General features: G+C 37.7%; 1 protein-coding gene across 5 annotated transcripts in view; it reads right to left on the reverse strand.

Annotated features, from left to right (window-relative positions):
• TMLHE (trimethyllysine hydroxylase, epsilon) overlaps window positions 1-16,297 on the reverse strand; it is a 74,812-nt gene that overhangs the window by 36,944 nt on the left and 21,571 nt on the right. For 4 of the 5 annotated variants that reach the window (XM_023249395.2, XM_023249392.2, XM_045050599.1 and 1 more), the window contains one exon: window positions 757-933. The exons of the other annotated variant lie outside the window; for it this stretch is intronic. In XM_023249395.2, coding sequence (XP_023105163.1) covers window positions 757-933 — 177 coding nt within the window. The remainder of the gene's footprint in view (window positions 1-756; window positions 934-16,297) is intronic. 5 annotated transcript variants of the gene reach the window in all.

The following is a 16,297-nucleotide window of genomic DNA, read 5'->3' on the forward strand; positions in this document are numbered from 1 at the left end:
AAAAATTAAAAATAGAAATACCATCCCACCTAATAATTCCACTGTTGGGTATTTACTCAAAGAAAACACTAATTTGAAAAGATACATGCACCCCTATGTTTGTTGCAGCATTATTTACAATAGCCAGGATAGGGAGGCAGCCCAAGTGACCACTGACAGATGAATGGATAAAGAAGATGAGATATATATACACACAATAGAATGTTATTCAGCCATAAAAAATGAGATCTTGCCATTTGCAAGAACATGGATGGACCCAGAAGGTATTTGTTAAGTGGAATAAGTCAGACAGAAAAAGACAAATACCATATAATTTCACTTATATGTGGAATCTAAAAAACAAAACAAACGAACAAAAAACCAGTTTCTCAAATACAAGATAGCAAATACAAACTGGTGGCTGCCAAGGGGGAGGAGGAGGGGCAAAGTAGGTGAAGGGGATTAAGAGGTACAAACTTCAGTTATAAAGTCAACAAGCCACAGAGATGAAAGGTATGGCGTAGGGAATATACAGTCAATAATACGGTAATAATGTTGTATGGTCTTGGATGGTGATTACATGTATGGTGAGCACTGAGTAATGTACAGAATTGTCAAATCAATGTTATACACCTGAAACTAAGAAGATATTTTATGTTAATTATACGTCAATAAAAAAATAGAATTCTCTGTTTTGGAATGAGGCAAACCAGTTTTTGCAAATAATTGTTCCTTAGAAGAATACTCCAATGAAGGCAAAGTCTGTTGTCTACTCACAAGTGAAAAAGAGTGTGGTCTCATCCAGACGAATGGTCTTTGGCTTGATGCATAAATCTACACTGGCAGTGTCCAGGCTGCGCTGGTGGGTCTTGGAGTTGTAGCAAGATGCTGAGCGGCAGTGGTCTCGAAGCCACACATAATCAAAGCGCATCACGGTGTTTGCATACTGCAGTTCTAGGGGAAAGCATTCTTTCAGATTATTTAATGTATTATTTTACAAAAAGAGATAATTATTTATTGAGGAAAACTTAAAAACAATCAATAGTCAGAAAACTTCCTTCAAAAAGTTTTCTACCAAGAAACAAGCAAGAGCAATGAGAGGAACACGAGCCTCTCAGAAAACATCCTATACAATCTCTAGAATTAAAACAGTGACGTTGGGATAGGCAGAGCAGATAAAACAACACATGCATATAAAATGTCCAAAAATACACCTAAATATAGGAACTTGGTATCTAATAAACTGATAGTTATACACTAGGGAAATAATGACTTTTAAAATAAATGGCGTTTGGACAACTAGGTAGCCATTTGGAAAAAAAGACAATATTGGGTCCATAACCATATTGTCACCAGTCTCCAAGATAAACTCAAAACATATCAGAGTTCTAAATTTGGAAAAGGAGGAGAGGAGAGAAGATGGTGGCATAGGAGGACGCTGGGCCCATCTCCTCCTGCTGATCCCTTAGATTCCACCCACATCTGCCTAAATAACCCAGAAAACTGCCGGAAGACTAGCAGAACGGACTCTATGGAGCCAAGCGTAGACGAGAGGCCCACGGAAGAGGGTAGGAAGGGTGGAGAGGCGGTGCGTGCTACAGGGACTGGCGGAGGGAGCCAGGAGGTGGAGGGGCAGCCCCCCCCTCCCCGGGCAAGGCAGAGCCCCCAAGTCTGGCTTGCAAAAGCAGAGGGACCGGAATCTGTGAGTTCTGACAGCCAGCGGGACTTAACATGTGGAATGTTAAAAGTCAGCAGCTCTGCTCGGAGAGCGGGAGAGCGAGAGGACACGGGGAGGGAGAGTTGTTGAGCCCCGGAAGACAGAGCTCAGCTCGGCAGGGAACAAAGGTTCTGGCAAGCGCTATATCCCTCTCCCATCCCCCAGCCAAAATTCCAAAGGGAACCAGTTCCTGTCACCAAACTTGCTGGCACTGCGCAAATGCCCATTGCTGTGCTTCTCTGGACCCATCCCTCCGACAGGTCTGCCTCCCTCCCGGTGCTGCAGGGCCTCTCCCACAGGGGACCACCTATGGAAAAGTAAGCTAAGCCTGCCCCTCCTGCCCCTGTGAACCTTGTGGATCCACCCCGGCTAATACGCCAGATCCCATCAAAGCAGCACCACAAGCCTGGCCGTGTGCAAATAGCCCAGACAGGGGCCACACCACTCCACAGTGAATCCTGCCCCTGGGAGAGGGGAAGATAAGGTACACACCAGTCTGATTGTGGCCCCACTGGTGGGCTGGGGCCAGATATGGGGTCTGACTGCAGCCCTGCCCACCAACACAAGTTTCTCAGGACAGACAGCACACGGGAGGTGACCTGCAGTTTGGAGCCACCCCAGGGACTACACAAAATGACAAATGGAAGAATTCTCCTCAAAAGAAACTAGAGGAAGTAGCCACAGCTAACTAATTGATCAAAAACGATTTAAGCAATACAATGGAACAAGAATTTAGAATAATAGTCATAAAATTAATCGCTGGGCTTGAAAAAAGCATAGAGGACAACAGAGAATCTATTGCTACAGAGATCAAGGGACTAAGGAATAGTCATGAGGAGCTAAATATTGCTCTAAATGAGGTGCAAAATTAAATGCAGGCGACCACAGCATGGATTGAAGAGGCAGAGAGAATAGGTAAATTAGAAGATAAAATTATGGAAAAAGAGGAAGCTGACAAAAAAAGAGATAAAAAAAATTCAGGAGTATGAGGAGAGATTCAGAGAAATAAGTGATGCAATCAAGCAGAACAATATTCGTATAATAGGAATTCCAGAAGAGGAAGAGAGAGAGAAAGGGGCTGAAGATGTACTGGAACAAATCATAGCTGAGAACTTCCTTGATCTGGGGAAGGAAAAGGCATTGAAATCCAATAGGCACAGAGAACTCCCTTGAGGCATAGCTTGAATCGATCTTCTGCATGACATATCATAGTGAAACTGGCAAAATACAAGGATAAAGAGAAAATTCTGAAAGCAGCTAGGGATAAACAGGCTCTAACCTACAAAGGGAGACCCATAAGACTAGTGGCAGACCTATCTACTGAAACTTGGCAGGCCAGAAAGGAATGGCAGGAAATCTTCAATGTGATGATGAACAGAAAAAACATGCAGCTGAGAGTCCTTTATCCAGCAAGTCTGTCATTCAGAATAGAAGGAGAGATAAAGGTCTTCCCAAACAAACAAAAACTGAAGGAATTCATCACCACTAAACCAGCCCTACAAGAGATCCTAAGGGGGATTCTGTGAGTAAAATGATGCAACGACCACAATGTACCAGAGATATCACTACAAGCATGGAACCTACAGACATCACAATGACTCTAAACCCATATCTTTCAATAATAACACTGAATGTAATGTAAATGGACTAAATCTTCCAATCAAAAGACATAGGGTATCAGAATGGATAAAGAAACAAGACCCATCTATTTGCTGTCTACAAGAGACTCATTTTAGACCTGAGGACACCTTCAGATTGAAAGTGAGGGATGGAGAACTATTTATCATGCCACTGGAAGTCAAAAGAAAGCTGGAGGAGCCATACTTATATCAGACAAACTAGACTTTAAATTAAAGGCTGTAACAAGAGATGAAGAAGGGCATTATATAATAATCACAGGGTCTATCCATCAGGAAGAGCTAACAATTATAAACGTCTATGCGCCGAATACAGGAGCCCCCAAATATATAAAACAATTAATCACAAACATAAGCGACCTTATTGGTAAGAATGTGGTAATTGAAGGGGACTTTAATACTCCACTTACACTAATAGATAGATCATCTAGACACAGGACCAATAAAGAAACAAGGGCCCTGAACGATATCAGATGGACTTGACAGATATATTTACAACTGTGCATCTCAAAGTAACAATATACTTTCTTCTCGAGAGCACATGGAACATTCTCCAAGATAGATCACATATGGGTCACAAAACAGCCCTTAATAAGTATAAAAGAATTGAGATCATACCATGCACACCTTCAGACCACAATGCTATGAAACTTGAAATCAACCACAGGAAAAACTCTGGAAAACCTCCAAAAGCATGGAGGCTAAAGAACACCCTACTAAAGAATGAATGGATCAACCAGGCAATTAGAGAAGAAATTAAAAAACATATGGAAATAAATGAAAATGAAAATACAACAATTCAAATGCTTTGGGATGCAGTGAAGGCAATCCTGAGAGGAAAATACATTGCAATCCAAGCCTATCTCAAGAAACAAGAAAAATCCCAAATACAAAATCTAACAGCACACCTAAAGGAAATAGAAGCAGAACAGCAAAGACACCCCAAACCCAGCAGAAGAAGAGAAATAAAGATCAGAGCAGAAATAAACAATATAGAATCTAAAAAAACTGTAGAGCAGATCAATGAAACCAAGAGTTGGTTTTTTGAAAAAATAAACAAAATTGAAAACCCCCTAGCCAGAATTCTCAAAAAGAAAAGGGAGAGGACCCAAATAGATAAAATCATGAATGAAAATGGAATTATTACAACCAATCCCTCAGAAATACAAGCAATTATCAGGGAATACTATGAAAAATTATATGCCAACAGACTGGACAACCTGGAAGAAATGGACAAATTCCTAAACTCCCACACACTTCCAAAACTCAAATGGGAAGAAATAGAAAATTTGAACAGACCCATAACCAGCGAAGAAATTGAATCAGTTATCAAAAATCTCTCAACAAATAAGAGTCCAGGACCAGATGGCTTCCCTGGGGAATTCTACCAGACATTTAAAGCAGAGATAATACCTATCCTTCTCAAGCTGTTCCAGAAAATAGAAAGGGAAGGAAAACTTCCAGACTCATTCTATGAAGCCAGCATGACTTTGATTCCTAAACCAGACACAGTCCCAGCAACAAAAGAGAACTACAGGCCAATATTCCTGATGAATATGGATGGAAAAATTCTCAATAAGATACTAGCAAATCAAATTCAACAGCATATAAAAATAATTATTCACCACGATCAAGTGGGATTCATTCCTGGGCTGCAGAGCTTTTTCAACATTTGCAAATCAATCAATGTGATACATCATATTAATAAAAGAAAAGAAAAGAACCATATGATCCTGTCAATCGATGCAGAAAAAGCATTTGACCAAATTCAGCATCCTTTGTTAATAAAAACTGTCAAGAAAGTCGGGATAGAAGGAATATACTTAAACATCATAAAAGCCATTTATGAAAAGCCCACAGCTAATATCATCCTCAATGGGGAAAAACTGAGAGCTTTCCCCCTGAGATCAGGAACACAACAGGGATATCCACTCTCACCACTGTTGTTTAACACAGTGTTGGAAGTTCTAGCATCAGCAATCAGACAACAAAATGAAACCAAAGGCATCAAAATTGGCAAAAATGAAGTCAAGCTTTCATTTTTTGCAGATTACATGATATTATACATGGAAAACCCGATAGACTCCACCAAAAGTCTGCTAGAACTGATACATGAATTGAGCAAAGTCGCAGGAAACAAAATCAATGTACAGAAATCAGTTGCATTCTTAATGAAGCAACAGAAAGACAAATAAAGAAATTGATCCCATTCACAACTTCACCAAGAATCATAAAATACCTAGGAATAAACCTAACCAAAGATGTAAAAGATCTGTATGCTGAAAACTATAGAAAGCCTTTGAAGGAAACTGAAGAAGATACAAAGAAATGGAAAAACATTCCGTGCTCATTGACTGGAAGAATAAATATTGTTAAAATGTCAATACTACCCAAAGCCATCTACACATTCAATGCAATCCAAATCAAAATTTCACCAGCATTCTTCTAGAAGCTGGAAAAAGTAATCCTAAAATTTGTATGGAATCACAGAAGACCCTGAATAGCCAAAGTAATATTGAAGACGAAGACAAAAGCAGGAGGCATCACAATCCCAGACTTCAGTCTCTACTACAAAGCTGTAATCATCAAGACAGTATGGTATTGGCACAAAAACAGACACATAGACCAACGGAATAGAATAGAGACTCCAGAAATGCAGTTGCATGGCCAACTAATGTATGGCCAACTAATCTTTGACAAAGCAGGGAAGAGTATCCAACAGAAAAAAGACAGTCTCTTTAACAAATGGTGTTGAGAGAACTGGACAGAAACATGCAGAAGAATGAAACTAGACCAGTTTCTTACAACCATTCACAAAAATAAACTCAAAATGGATAAAGGACCTGAATGTGAGACAGGAAACCATCAAAACCCTAGAGGAGAAAGCAGGAAAAAAAAAACCTCTCTGACCTCAGCTGCAGCAATTTCCTACTTGACACATCTCCAAAGGCAAGGGAATTAAAAGCAAAAATGAACTATTGGGACGTCATGAAGATAAAAAGCTTCTGCACTGCAAAGGAAACAATCAACAAAACTAAAAGGCAACCAATGGAATGGGAAAAGATATTTGCAAATGACATATCAGACAAAGGGCTAGTATCCAAAATCTATACAGAACTCACCAAACCCCACACCCGAAAAACTAATAACCCAGTGAAGAAATGGGCAGAAAACATGAATAGACACTTCTCTAAAGAAGATATCCAAGGGGAGGGTGGGTGATGGGTATTGAGGAGGGCACCTTTTGGGATGACCACTGGGTGTTGTATGGAAACCAATTTGACAATAAATTTCATATATTGAAAAAAAATAAAGTCTTATAGGAGAGGAAAAAAAGAAGATATCCAGATGGCCAACAGGCACACGAAAAGATGCTCAGTGTCACTCCTCATCAGGGAAATACAAATCAAAACCACACTCAGATACCACCTCACGCCAGTCAGAGTGGCTCAAATGAACAAATCAGGAGACTATAGATGCTGGCGAGGATGTGGAAAAACGGGAACCCTCTTGCACTGTTGGTGGGAATGATAACTGGTGCAGCCGCTCTGGAAAACAGTGTGGAGGTACTTCAAGAAATTAAAAATAGATCTACCCTATGACCCAGCAATAACACTGCTAGGAATTTATCCAAGGGATACAGGAGTGCTGATGCATAGGGGCACTTGTACCCCAATGTTTATAGCAGCACTTTCAACAATAGCCAAATTATGGAAAGAACCTAAATGTCCATCAACTAATGAATGGATAAAGAAATTGTGGTTTATATATACAATGGAATACTACATGGCAATGAGAAAGAATGAAATGAAAATACTACATGGCAATGAGAAAGAATGGTCTTTTGTAGCAACGTGGATGGAACTGGAGAGTGTTATGCAAGTGAAATAAGTCATACAGAGAAAGACAGATACCATATGTTTTCACTCTTATGTGGATCCTGAGAAACTTAACAGAAGACCATGGGGGAGGGGAGGGGAAAAAAAAGTTAGAGAGGGAGGGAGCCAAACCATAAGAGACTCTTACAAACTGAGAATAAACTGAGGGTTGATGGGGGTTAGGAGGGGAGGGGAAAGTGGGTGATGGGCATTGAGGTGGGCACCTGTTGGGATGAGCACTGGGTGTTGTATGGAAACCAAGTTGACAATAAATTTCATATTAAAAACAATAAATAAATAAAAATTAAAAAAATTTAAGAAAAAATATTGGAAAAGGAAACCACTGAAATATTTTAAAAGGAAACACAGGTGGGTAGAGGTTATAAAGGAGGTACTTATACTATTCTTTCAACTTTTCTGTCAGTTTGAAGTTATACCAAAATAAAAAGTTGCCAAAAAATTAAAGACTTTCCTATATACTGGGTTACTAATATAGGAAAGGTAAATGAAAACGAGATCAAATTTGTTAGAGGAACAAAAAGTATATTGCAGCTGGAAATAAGCAAAAATGTGGAAGACCGCTTACAGAGAAATATGCTCAAAGAGAGGCAGATTCAATAATGAAAAGATACAAATTCTCCAACAAATTAATGCACAAAATTCCATGTACTTCCAGTCCAAATTCACATGGAAATTTTCATGTACTGGACAGGCTAATTCCAAAATTCATATTCAGGATTAATAAATTTATAATTTTGAAAAAGAAGAAAGGCAAGGGGGTAACTGTCTTACAAAATACAAAAAACATATATAAAGCTACAGTCATGTAAAAAGTATGATATTTGAAAAAAAAACAAGGAGGGAAACCATAAGCGACTCTTAACTCTTATAGAGAACAAGCTGAGGGCTGCTGGAGGGAAGGTGGGTAGGGGATGCACTAGATTTGGGATGGGGATTAAGGAGGGCACTTGTAATGAGTACTGGGTGTTGTATGTAAGTGATGAATCACTAAATTCTACTGCTGAAACCAATATTACACTATATGTTGACTAACTAGAATAAAAAAAAAGTATGGTATTTGTGCAGAATAGATGAACAGGTTAAGGGAACATAATAGAGTTTCAAAACAGCCCCAAGTATACATGGAAATATGTTTATGTTAAAGGTGTCATTTCATAACAGTAGAGAAAAGATATATTATTCAATAACTAGTTTTGGAGAAAAAGAATATTTGACAAATTTGACTCTGGATTCATATCATTCAAAACAGTAAATTACTGATAGATCAAAATATAAAAAATAAAATTATTATACAGTGACAATCTTGAGGTAGGAATGGCCATTTTAATATATATGAAAATCATAAAAGATAAATTTGTCTATATGAAAAGAAACCTGTTTTGCAAACAATATAAAAAAACAATGTTAAGTGGCAAGTTCCTGACCTACCTAGGATCCATGGAATAATAAAATTGTGTGTATGTGTGGGTAGTCCTACATTTTTCCATTGAGAGGATCCATAGCTTTCTATAGAATTCCTATGCAATTCATAAGCTAAAAATATTGAGAACCCTGTCCTTGAAGTGACAAAAGTGATTAACTTCATTTAGATGGGTCATTACACTGAGCTAATCCAGGATGTGACAAGTAGCCTGGGGGTCACATAGAGCCTGTAGCCTGTTTTCATACAGCTTGCAAGATAAGAATGGTCTTTACATTCTAAAAATGTTGTAAGACAAAAACAAAACAAAGAAGACCATGAAACAGATATGTACACGACCCATAAAGCCAAAAATATTTACTATCTGGCCCTTTACAGAAAGTGTTTGTTGGCTCCCAAAATAATTCATAGCCATAAAATCGTTTATCACCTTCTCTTCCACTTCTGGTGATTTCACAGAACTTGCTAATATCACCAACTCAATAACTTTTTAAACATTTTCCGTCAACCAACCCTTCCTTGTACTCTATGCGACAGTCCATATAGGCCAATATGCCATCTTCTCTGCAGCCTTTAAGTTCTTGTACATGCAGCTCCCTCTGACTGGAACATTTATCCTCACCTTCTCACCCCTCTTTCCTTGCCTAAATCATATTCCGTATTCATGACTCAGTTCACAGGTTATATCTTATAAGCAGTCATATGTAACTCCTCAGTTTGGGTCAGGTACTTCTCCTCTTTGTTCTTACGGCACCCTATATATCGCCTAAAAGCATTTATCATGCTGTCTTATAATGGTCTACAGGTTTGTCTTTACCAAAGACTAGGACCACCTTTAAGATACTGAATGTGCCTTCTTCATCACTGCATGCTTAGCACTTATCACAACGTCTAGCTTCTAGACGTTGTGCCCATTAAATGTCTGTTGAGGAAATCAATAAGCAGTGCTGAAGCTGCCTTACTGGTAACTCCAATATAGGTTACACATCAGAAATGAGAAGGATCCTCTCATTGAAATGACCTCTATGAATGACCTTCTCTTGCTCTGTTCAACATCTAGTAATCTTGACTACTACCTGCCATACATATACTGTTTTCAGTTCAGGAGTTGCTAGGCACATACAGTATGGTAGTAGAATCCTACTTCCTATGTGGCTAGACTTCTCTCTTGCAAGCTCCAGAACATCCCCTACATTTTAGTTTAATTGCTGTGCTTATTGTCCATCTTCCCATGACTGAGTTCATTCTCGTCTTTGCCCTTGCCATTTATCTCCTTGAAATTATAAGCTCCCCTAATTAAATGACCATCTTTTCCTTCAAAATCTGGCTACAAATTCATTTATTCAAGGAAGCTTCCTTGAACAACCCTACATTTTCTTTGAAATTAAGTATTTGGTAGGTAACAACTTAATGTGCATTTGCATATGGCATAAGGTATTCATACTTCTTATATTTATTTACTTATGTTTCTTGGATACCACATCTTACATCTTGGGTCTCTAGAAATTCTCGGCTATACACAAAATTGACACTAAACAAATGTTTCTTAACTAGGCCAAAATGTCAATACAGAAAAGAAACTTGGGATTCATCTTAACTCATCTTTCTCATAATCTGCATTTGATCGATCACCAAGGTGTGCTGCTTCTACCTCCTAAATCTTTTTAAAATCTATATGACCTTTCCACTCCTTTCTCATGCCACATTTAGGCAACCACTGTCTTTCACCGTGGGCCTCCACAAAGAGATTTTTTAAATCGGAGTTGTGAAATCAGATTGTATTTTGGAAAGAGTGTTCTAGTTTTTGCTCAACAGGGCAAGACAATGCTGTAATCATACTAGTAGGATAGTTGTTCCCTTGCTCTTCTGAAACTCATGCTGTCCTATATGACTCTACCCTTCTTCATTACTCTAGTCAAATATCTCCTGAGCCCCTCTATTTTTAAATAAATAAATAAAGATCAGTTTATTGCCATTCCTCTCCTGTCAGCATTCTTAACAACTTCATCACCATTAATTGTAATACCTTTATAATTTTCATTTTTAACATCCTATCCTACATCTTGTTCCTTTTCAGTTCAATTATTTGTGCACTCCTCACTCTGATACTCTTTCAACCCCACAAAGAACTCTAATCCATTGACCACAACCTCCTTTTTGTCATCCATCATCTTGTCTTCTTTAATGTTTTCATTTCTCTCCTTATGGAGCCCAGATGCAATGGTCCTTCATTTTAATCAATTCCCTGAAAACACCCTAACTCCCTTGCCCTTCTCTCTCCTTCCACCATACTTCCCTGAAAAAAGCCCACTCCTTTTTTTCTAAGTCCCACTCCTAAAAACCTCAAGTCCCTACTTTGTCTGTGCCTGTAGCCAAGCAGCTGAACATTGTCAGAGAAAATTTTCTAAACCACAATGACTATTCTCATTTTAAAATCATCACCAAAAATCTCAAATGAGTACTCACCACTGCCAAACAATCCTTGCATAATTTCCTGGGAAAGTCACTCACTCACTCTCCAAGAAGACTATTTCACACTGTCTCCTCTCTCCTCAAACTGCTAGCACCGCCTCTCCCTTCCCATTTTCAACTGATAACTTTGCTTACTCCTTCAAAGAGAATATGGAAGCAATTAGAAGAGAATCTCTACAAACTCATGTTCCTTCCACATCTGCCCACTTACCTGCACCTGTGCACATTCTACCTTCCTTCCTGTTACTATGGTTGAGACATCTGTGCACGTAACTAAGGCTAACACTTCCATTTAGGAATTAGACCCTATCTCTTCTTTCCCACACAGGTACTACACTTCTGAAATTGCTCCACCCCCTTTTTTGCATTATCAAAGTTTCCCTCCCTACTGGATCATTCTCATCAGCAAACATGTTGTAATATCCCACCATCTTAAAACGATGTTCCCCTTCACTCTGTGTACCCCTCCCATTACCACCCCACCTCAATCATATTCCCTTTCATAGTGAAACTTATGGCTTGATGTTTCCACTACCTTCTCCAATTTCCTCTTACTAAACTTGTTTTAAGTTTTAGAATGGTTTTAGATTTACAGAAAAGGTACAAACAGTTCCGATAAAGTCCTTACCCAGTTTCCTCTATTATGAATATCTTATATTAGTTTGGTAAATTTGCCACAACTAATGAATAAATATTGATACACAATTTATTAACAAAATCCCATACTTTATTTGAATTTTGTTAGTTTCCCCCTAATGTCCTTTTTCTATTCCAGAATCCCATCTAGGTCCCACCGTACACTTAATCATGTCTCTTTAGGGTTCTCTGCTGTGACTTTCCTTGTTTTTGATGACCCTGACAATTTTGAGAGGGATTTTGTTATTAGAGTGCTCCCCAATTTGGGTTTGTATGATGATTTTCTCATGGTTGAAGTGGGGTTATAGTATAACCTATAGTATAGGTTTTTGGGAGAACCTACACAAGTGAAGTGCCCTTTTCAACACATCATATCAATGGTACATACTAGTAATAGGACTTATTACTGATGGTGTTATCCTTTAACACCAGGCCAAGATAGAGCTTGCCAGATTCCCTACTTAGAGTTATTCCTTCTCCTTCCATATTCTATTCTTTGGCAGCAAATCACTAAATGCAGCCTACATGCTAGGACTGGGGAGTTAAGATTGACCTCCATAGTGGGAGGAGGAGAAATGACTACATAAACTATTTGAAATTCTCCTGTATGGGAGATTTGTCTCTACTCTCCCCATTTATTTGATCATTTGTTTATATCAACATGGACTCATGGATATTTATTTTTTATCTCGGGTTAGAATCCAATATATATTATTTATTTTCTTGCTCAAATTGTTCCAGCTTCGGCCATTGGCAACTCTTTTAGTTGGCTCCTGTGTCCCTTTAATATCGTTTCATTTTTTTTTAGCACTTCCTTATTTTCTGGCACTTCAAGTTTCTCCAGGTTTATCTTGTATTTTCCCTGACCAAGCCCTAGAATAAGTCATTTCACCCAGGAGGCTTGGTTCCTTTTATTGGAGAACAGCATTAGAAATCAAGATCTGGTCACTGAATGCACTCACTGCTACTGAGGTATCACTGCTTCTAGGCTCTCGCAACGGACAGAGCTAGGAAATACACTATCTATGTGAAAAAACATCTATAATGATTTCTGCATGTATCCATCTGTATCTATATTAAGCTATACATGAGTTCATATTGATATCTCCAACTCTAATCCAGAACCACACGATTCATTCTAGCATTTCCCCTGTGCTTATTTGTAACCACGCTCTCTGATGCTGAGAAACCTGGTTCCCACTGTCTGCCATGCTCTTATGTGTTTAATCCTGACACATATACAGCAGTTTTAGAATTGTAAATCTGTTTTCATATAAGAAACAACTTTAAAAACTAGAGTATAGTGTTTATGTATAGCTCCTTTTGTCTTTAGCCTTACGGTTTCCAGTCAAAGCACTGTTTTCCAACATTATATAGGCCACCACCTTTCCGTCCATTCCCTTCAATAGTTACATATTTATAATACAGTTGGATTCATTTATCACAGGATGTATTCCATCCTCAGATCTGACTTCCTGGTTGATTTTCTAAAATTTGTATACATTTAAATTTGTATACTTTCACTTTTTGCTATAAACGTCTATAGGTTTTTTTTTCAAATGTAGTTATTGCTACTATATTTCCATACAGATTGTTTCTACCGGCCTAAAAATATCCCGTATTACACTACCTCCTCCCAACACCCTGGCAACCACTGATTTGTTTTCTGTCCCTATAGTTTTGCCTTTAACAGAATGTTATATGAATGAAATCATACAGTATGTAGCCTTTAATGGTCAGGCTTCTTTCAGGTAGCAGAATGCATTTACGATTCATGCTGTTGTGTGAATTAATAGCTCATTAATTGTGTGAATTAATAGCTCATTACCTTTTATTGTTGAACAGTATTCCATTGTATGGATGTACTACGGTTTATTAATCAACCTTTGGAAGGATATCTTGGCAGCTTCCCACTTTTGACAATTATGAATAAAGCTGTTATTCATGTGCGGGGTTTAATTTTAGAGGAAACTGCCAAACTGTCTTCCAGAGTGGACATACCATTTCTGTATAATCACCAGCAATGTATAGGACTTTCTGTTGCTCTGCACCCTTGCCAGCATTTAGTACTGTCAGCTTTTTATTGGGAGGGGGGTTAGTTATTCCAGTATGTGTGCATGATATCTCGTTTTGGCTTTAATTTGCATTTACATAAAGAAAATAATGTTGAGCATCTTTTCACATGTTTATTTACCATACTTACATCCTCTTTAATGAAATGCCTGTTCATATCTTCCCACCCTTTTGTTTTTTTAAATTTAATGTTTATTTATTTTTGGGAGAGAGAGAGACAGACTGTGAGTGGGGGAGGAGCAGAAAGAGAAGGAAACACAGAATCTGAAGCAGGCTCCAGGCTCTGAGCTGTCAGCATAGAGCCTGATGTGGTGCTTGAACTCCTGAATCATGAGATCATGACCTAAGCCAAAGTCAGACACTTAACCGACTGAGCCACCCAGGTGCCCCAAGATCTTCCCACCCTTTTAAAAAGTGGGTTGTTTTCTTACTAAGTTTAAGAGGTCTTTATATATTCTGCATGCAAGTCTTTACTCAGATATGTGGTTTGCATAAATTATCTCCAAGTCTGTGGCTTTTCTTTTCATTCTCTTAAAAGTGTCTGCCAGAGAAAAAATGTTTTGAATTTTGATAGAGGCCAATTTATCATTTTTCCCTTAATGGGTTATACTTTTAAAGTTATATCTAAGAACTCTGTTTAATCAAAGGTAATACTTTGTTCTGTTTTCTTACACAACTTTTATAGTTTTGCATTTTACATTTAGACCCATAATCAACTTTGAGTTAATAGTTACACCAAGTATGAGGTAAGTGTCAGCATTTTGATTTGATTTGTTTTGTTTTGTTTGCACATGGATATCTAATTGTTCCAGCACCACTTTTTGGAAAAAAAATATGCATAGAATTGGCTTTGTATTTTTGTCAAAAATGATTTGACCGGGGCGCCTGGGTGGTGCAGTCGGTTAAGCGTCCGACTTCAGCCAGGTCACGATCTCGCGGTCCGTGAGTTAGAGCCCGCGTCAGGCTCTGGGCTGATGGCTCAGAGCTTGGAGCCTGTTCCTGATTCTGTGTCTCCCTCTCTCTCTGCCCCTCCCCCGTTCATGCTCTGTCTCTCTCTATCCCAAAAATAAATAAACGTTGAAAAAAAAATTAAAAAAAAAATAAAAAAAAATAAAAAAATGATTTGACCATATTTGTATGGGTCTATTTCTGGGTTTTCTCCATCTTGTTCCACTAATCTGTGTATCTATCCTTTTGCCAACACCACAGTGTCTTGATTATTATAGCTTTACAGTAAGTCCTAAAATCAGGTAGTTTGAGTCCTTTGACTTTTTTTTCAGAATTGTATTGGCCAGTCTGGTACCTTTGCCTTTCCACATACATTTTATAACCAGTTTGTTGATATCTATAAAAAAAAGCTTGAGTGGGATTGCATTGAATCTATAGATCATATTGAGAATTCTCATTTTAACAATATTGAGTCTTCTAATCCATGATCATGGAATGCCTTTCCAGTGATTTCATTCTTTCATTTCTTCTATCAGTGTTCCACAGTTTCCTGAATACAGATTCTAAAATATTTATTTAAACTAAGTACTTATTTTTTGGTGCTATTATAAATGGTATTGCTTTCTTAATTTCAAATTGCAGTTGTTAGTTGTTATAGGAAAACAAATGACTTTTGTATATTAACCTTGTATTATGCAACTTCATTAAACTTACTCTCATGATTTTTTTGTAGATCCTTTGGGGATTTCTACATAGATAATCATATCATTTGCAAAAAAAAAAGAGTTTTATTTCTTCCTTTCTAATATGCATGCCTTTATTTTTCTTGCTGTATTGCACTAGTTAGGATTTCCAAAAACAATGTTGAATACAAGTGGTGAGAAAAGGATATCCTTCTCTTATTCCTGATCTTAGGAGGAAAGAATTCAATCTCTTGACATTAAGTATGATGTTCGTTGTATGTTTTTCATATATGTCCTTTATTGGGTTAAGAAAGTTCCTTTCTATTACCAATTTGTTTAGCTTTTATAATAAATGGGTATTGAGTTTTGTTAAACTGTTTTTCTGAACCTAATGAGATGATCATATAGTGTTTCTTAGCCTATTCATATGGTGGATTACACTGATTTTTTTTTTTTTAATGTTGAAAGAGCCTTGTATTCCTGGGATGAATCCTAGCTGGCCTTGATCCTTTTTATATATCATTGGATTTGATTTGTTAATATTCTGGCATGATTTTTATGTTTATGTTCATGAAATACTCATCTATAGTTTTTCTTTCTTTTACTGTCTTTGTCTAACTTTGGTATTAGGGTAATGATGACCTCAAAAAATAAGTTGTGAAATGTCCTTTATTCTTCTATTTTCTGGAGGAGAATGTATAGAATTGGTGATATTTCTTTCTGAAATGTTTGGTAGAATTCATGAGTGAAACCATCTTGGCCAGGTGTTTTCTTTTTTGAAAGTTTTTTTTATTACTATTTCTTTAAAAGATTTGGGACTATTCAAGTTATAT

Source organism: Felis catus, chromosome X (genome assembly GCF_018350175.1).
Source record: "Felis catus isolate Fca126 chromosome X, F.catus_Fca126_mat1.0, whole genome shotgun sequence".
NCBI classification, from domain to species: domain Eukaryota; kingdom Metazoa; phylum Chordata; class Mammalia; order Carnivora; family Felidae; genus Felis; species Felis catus.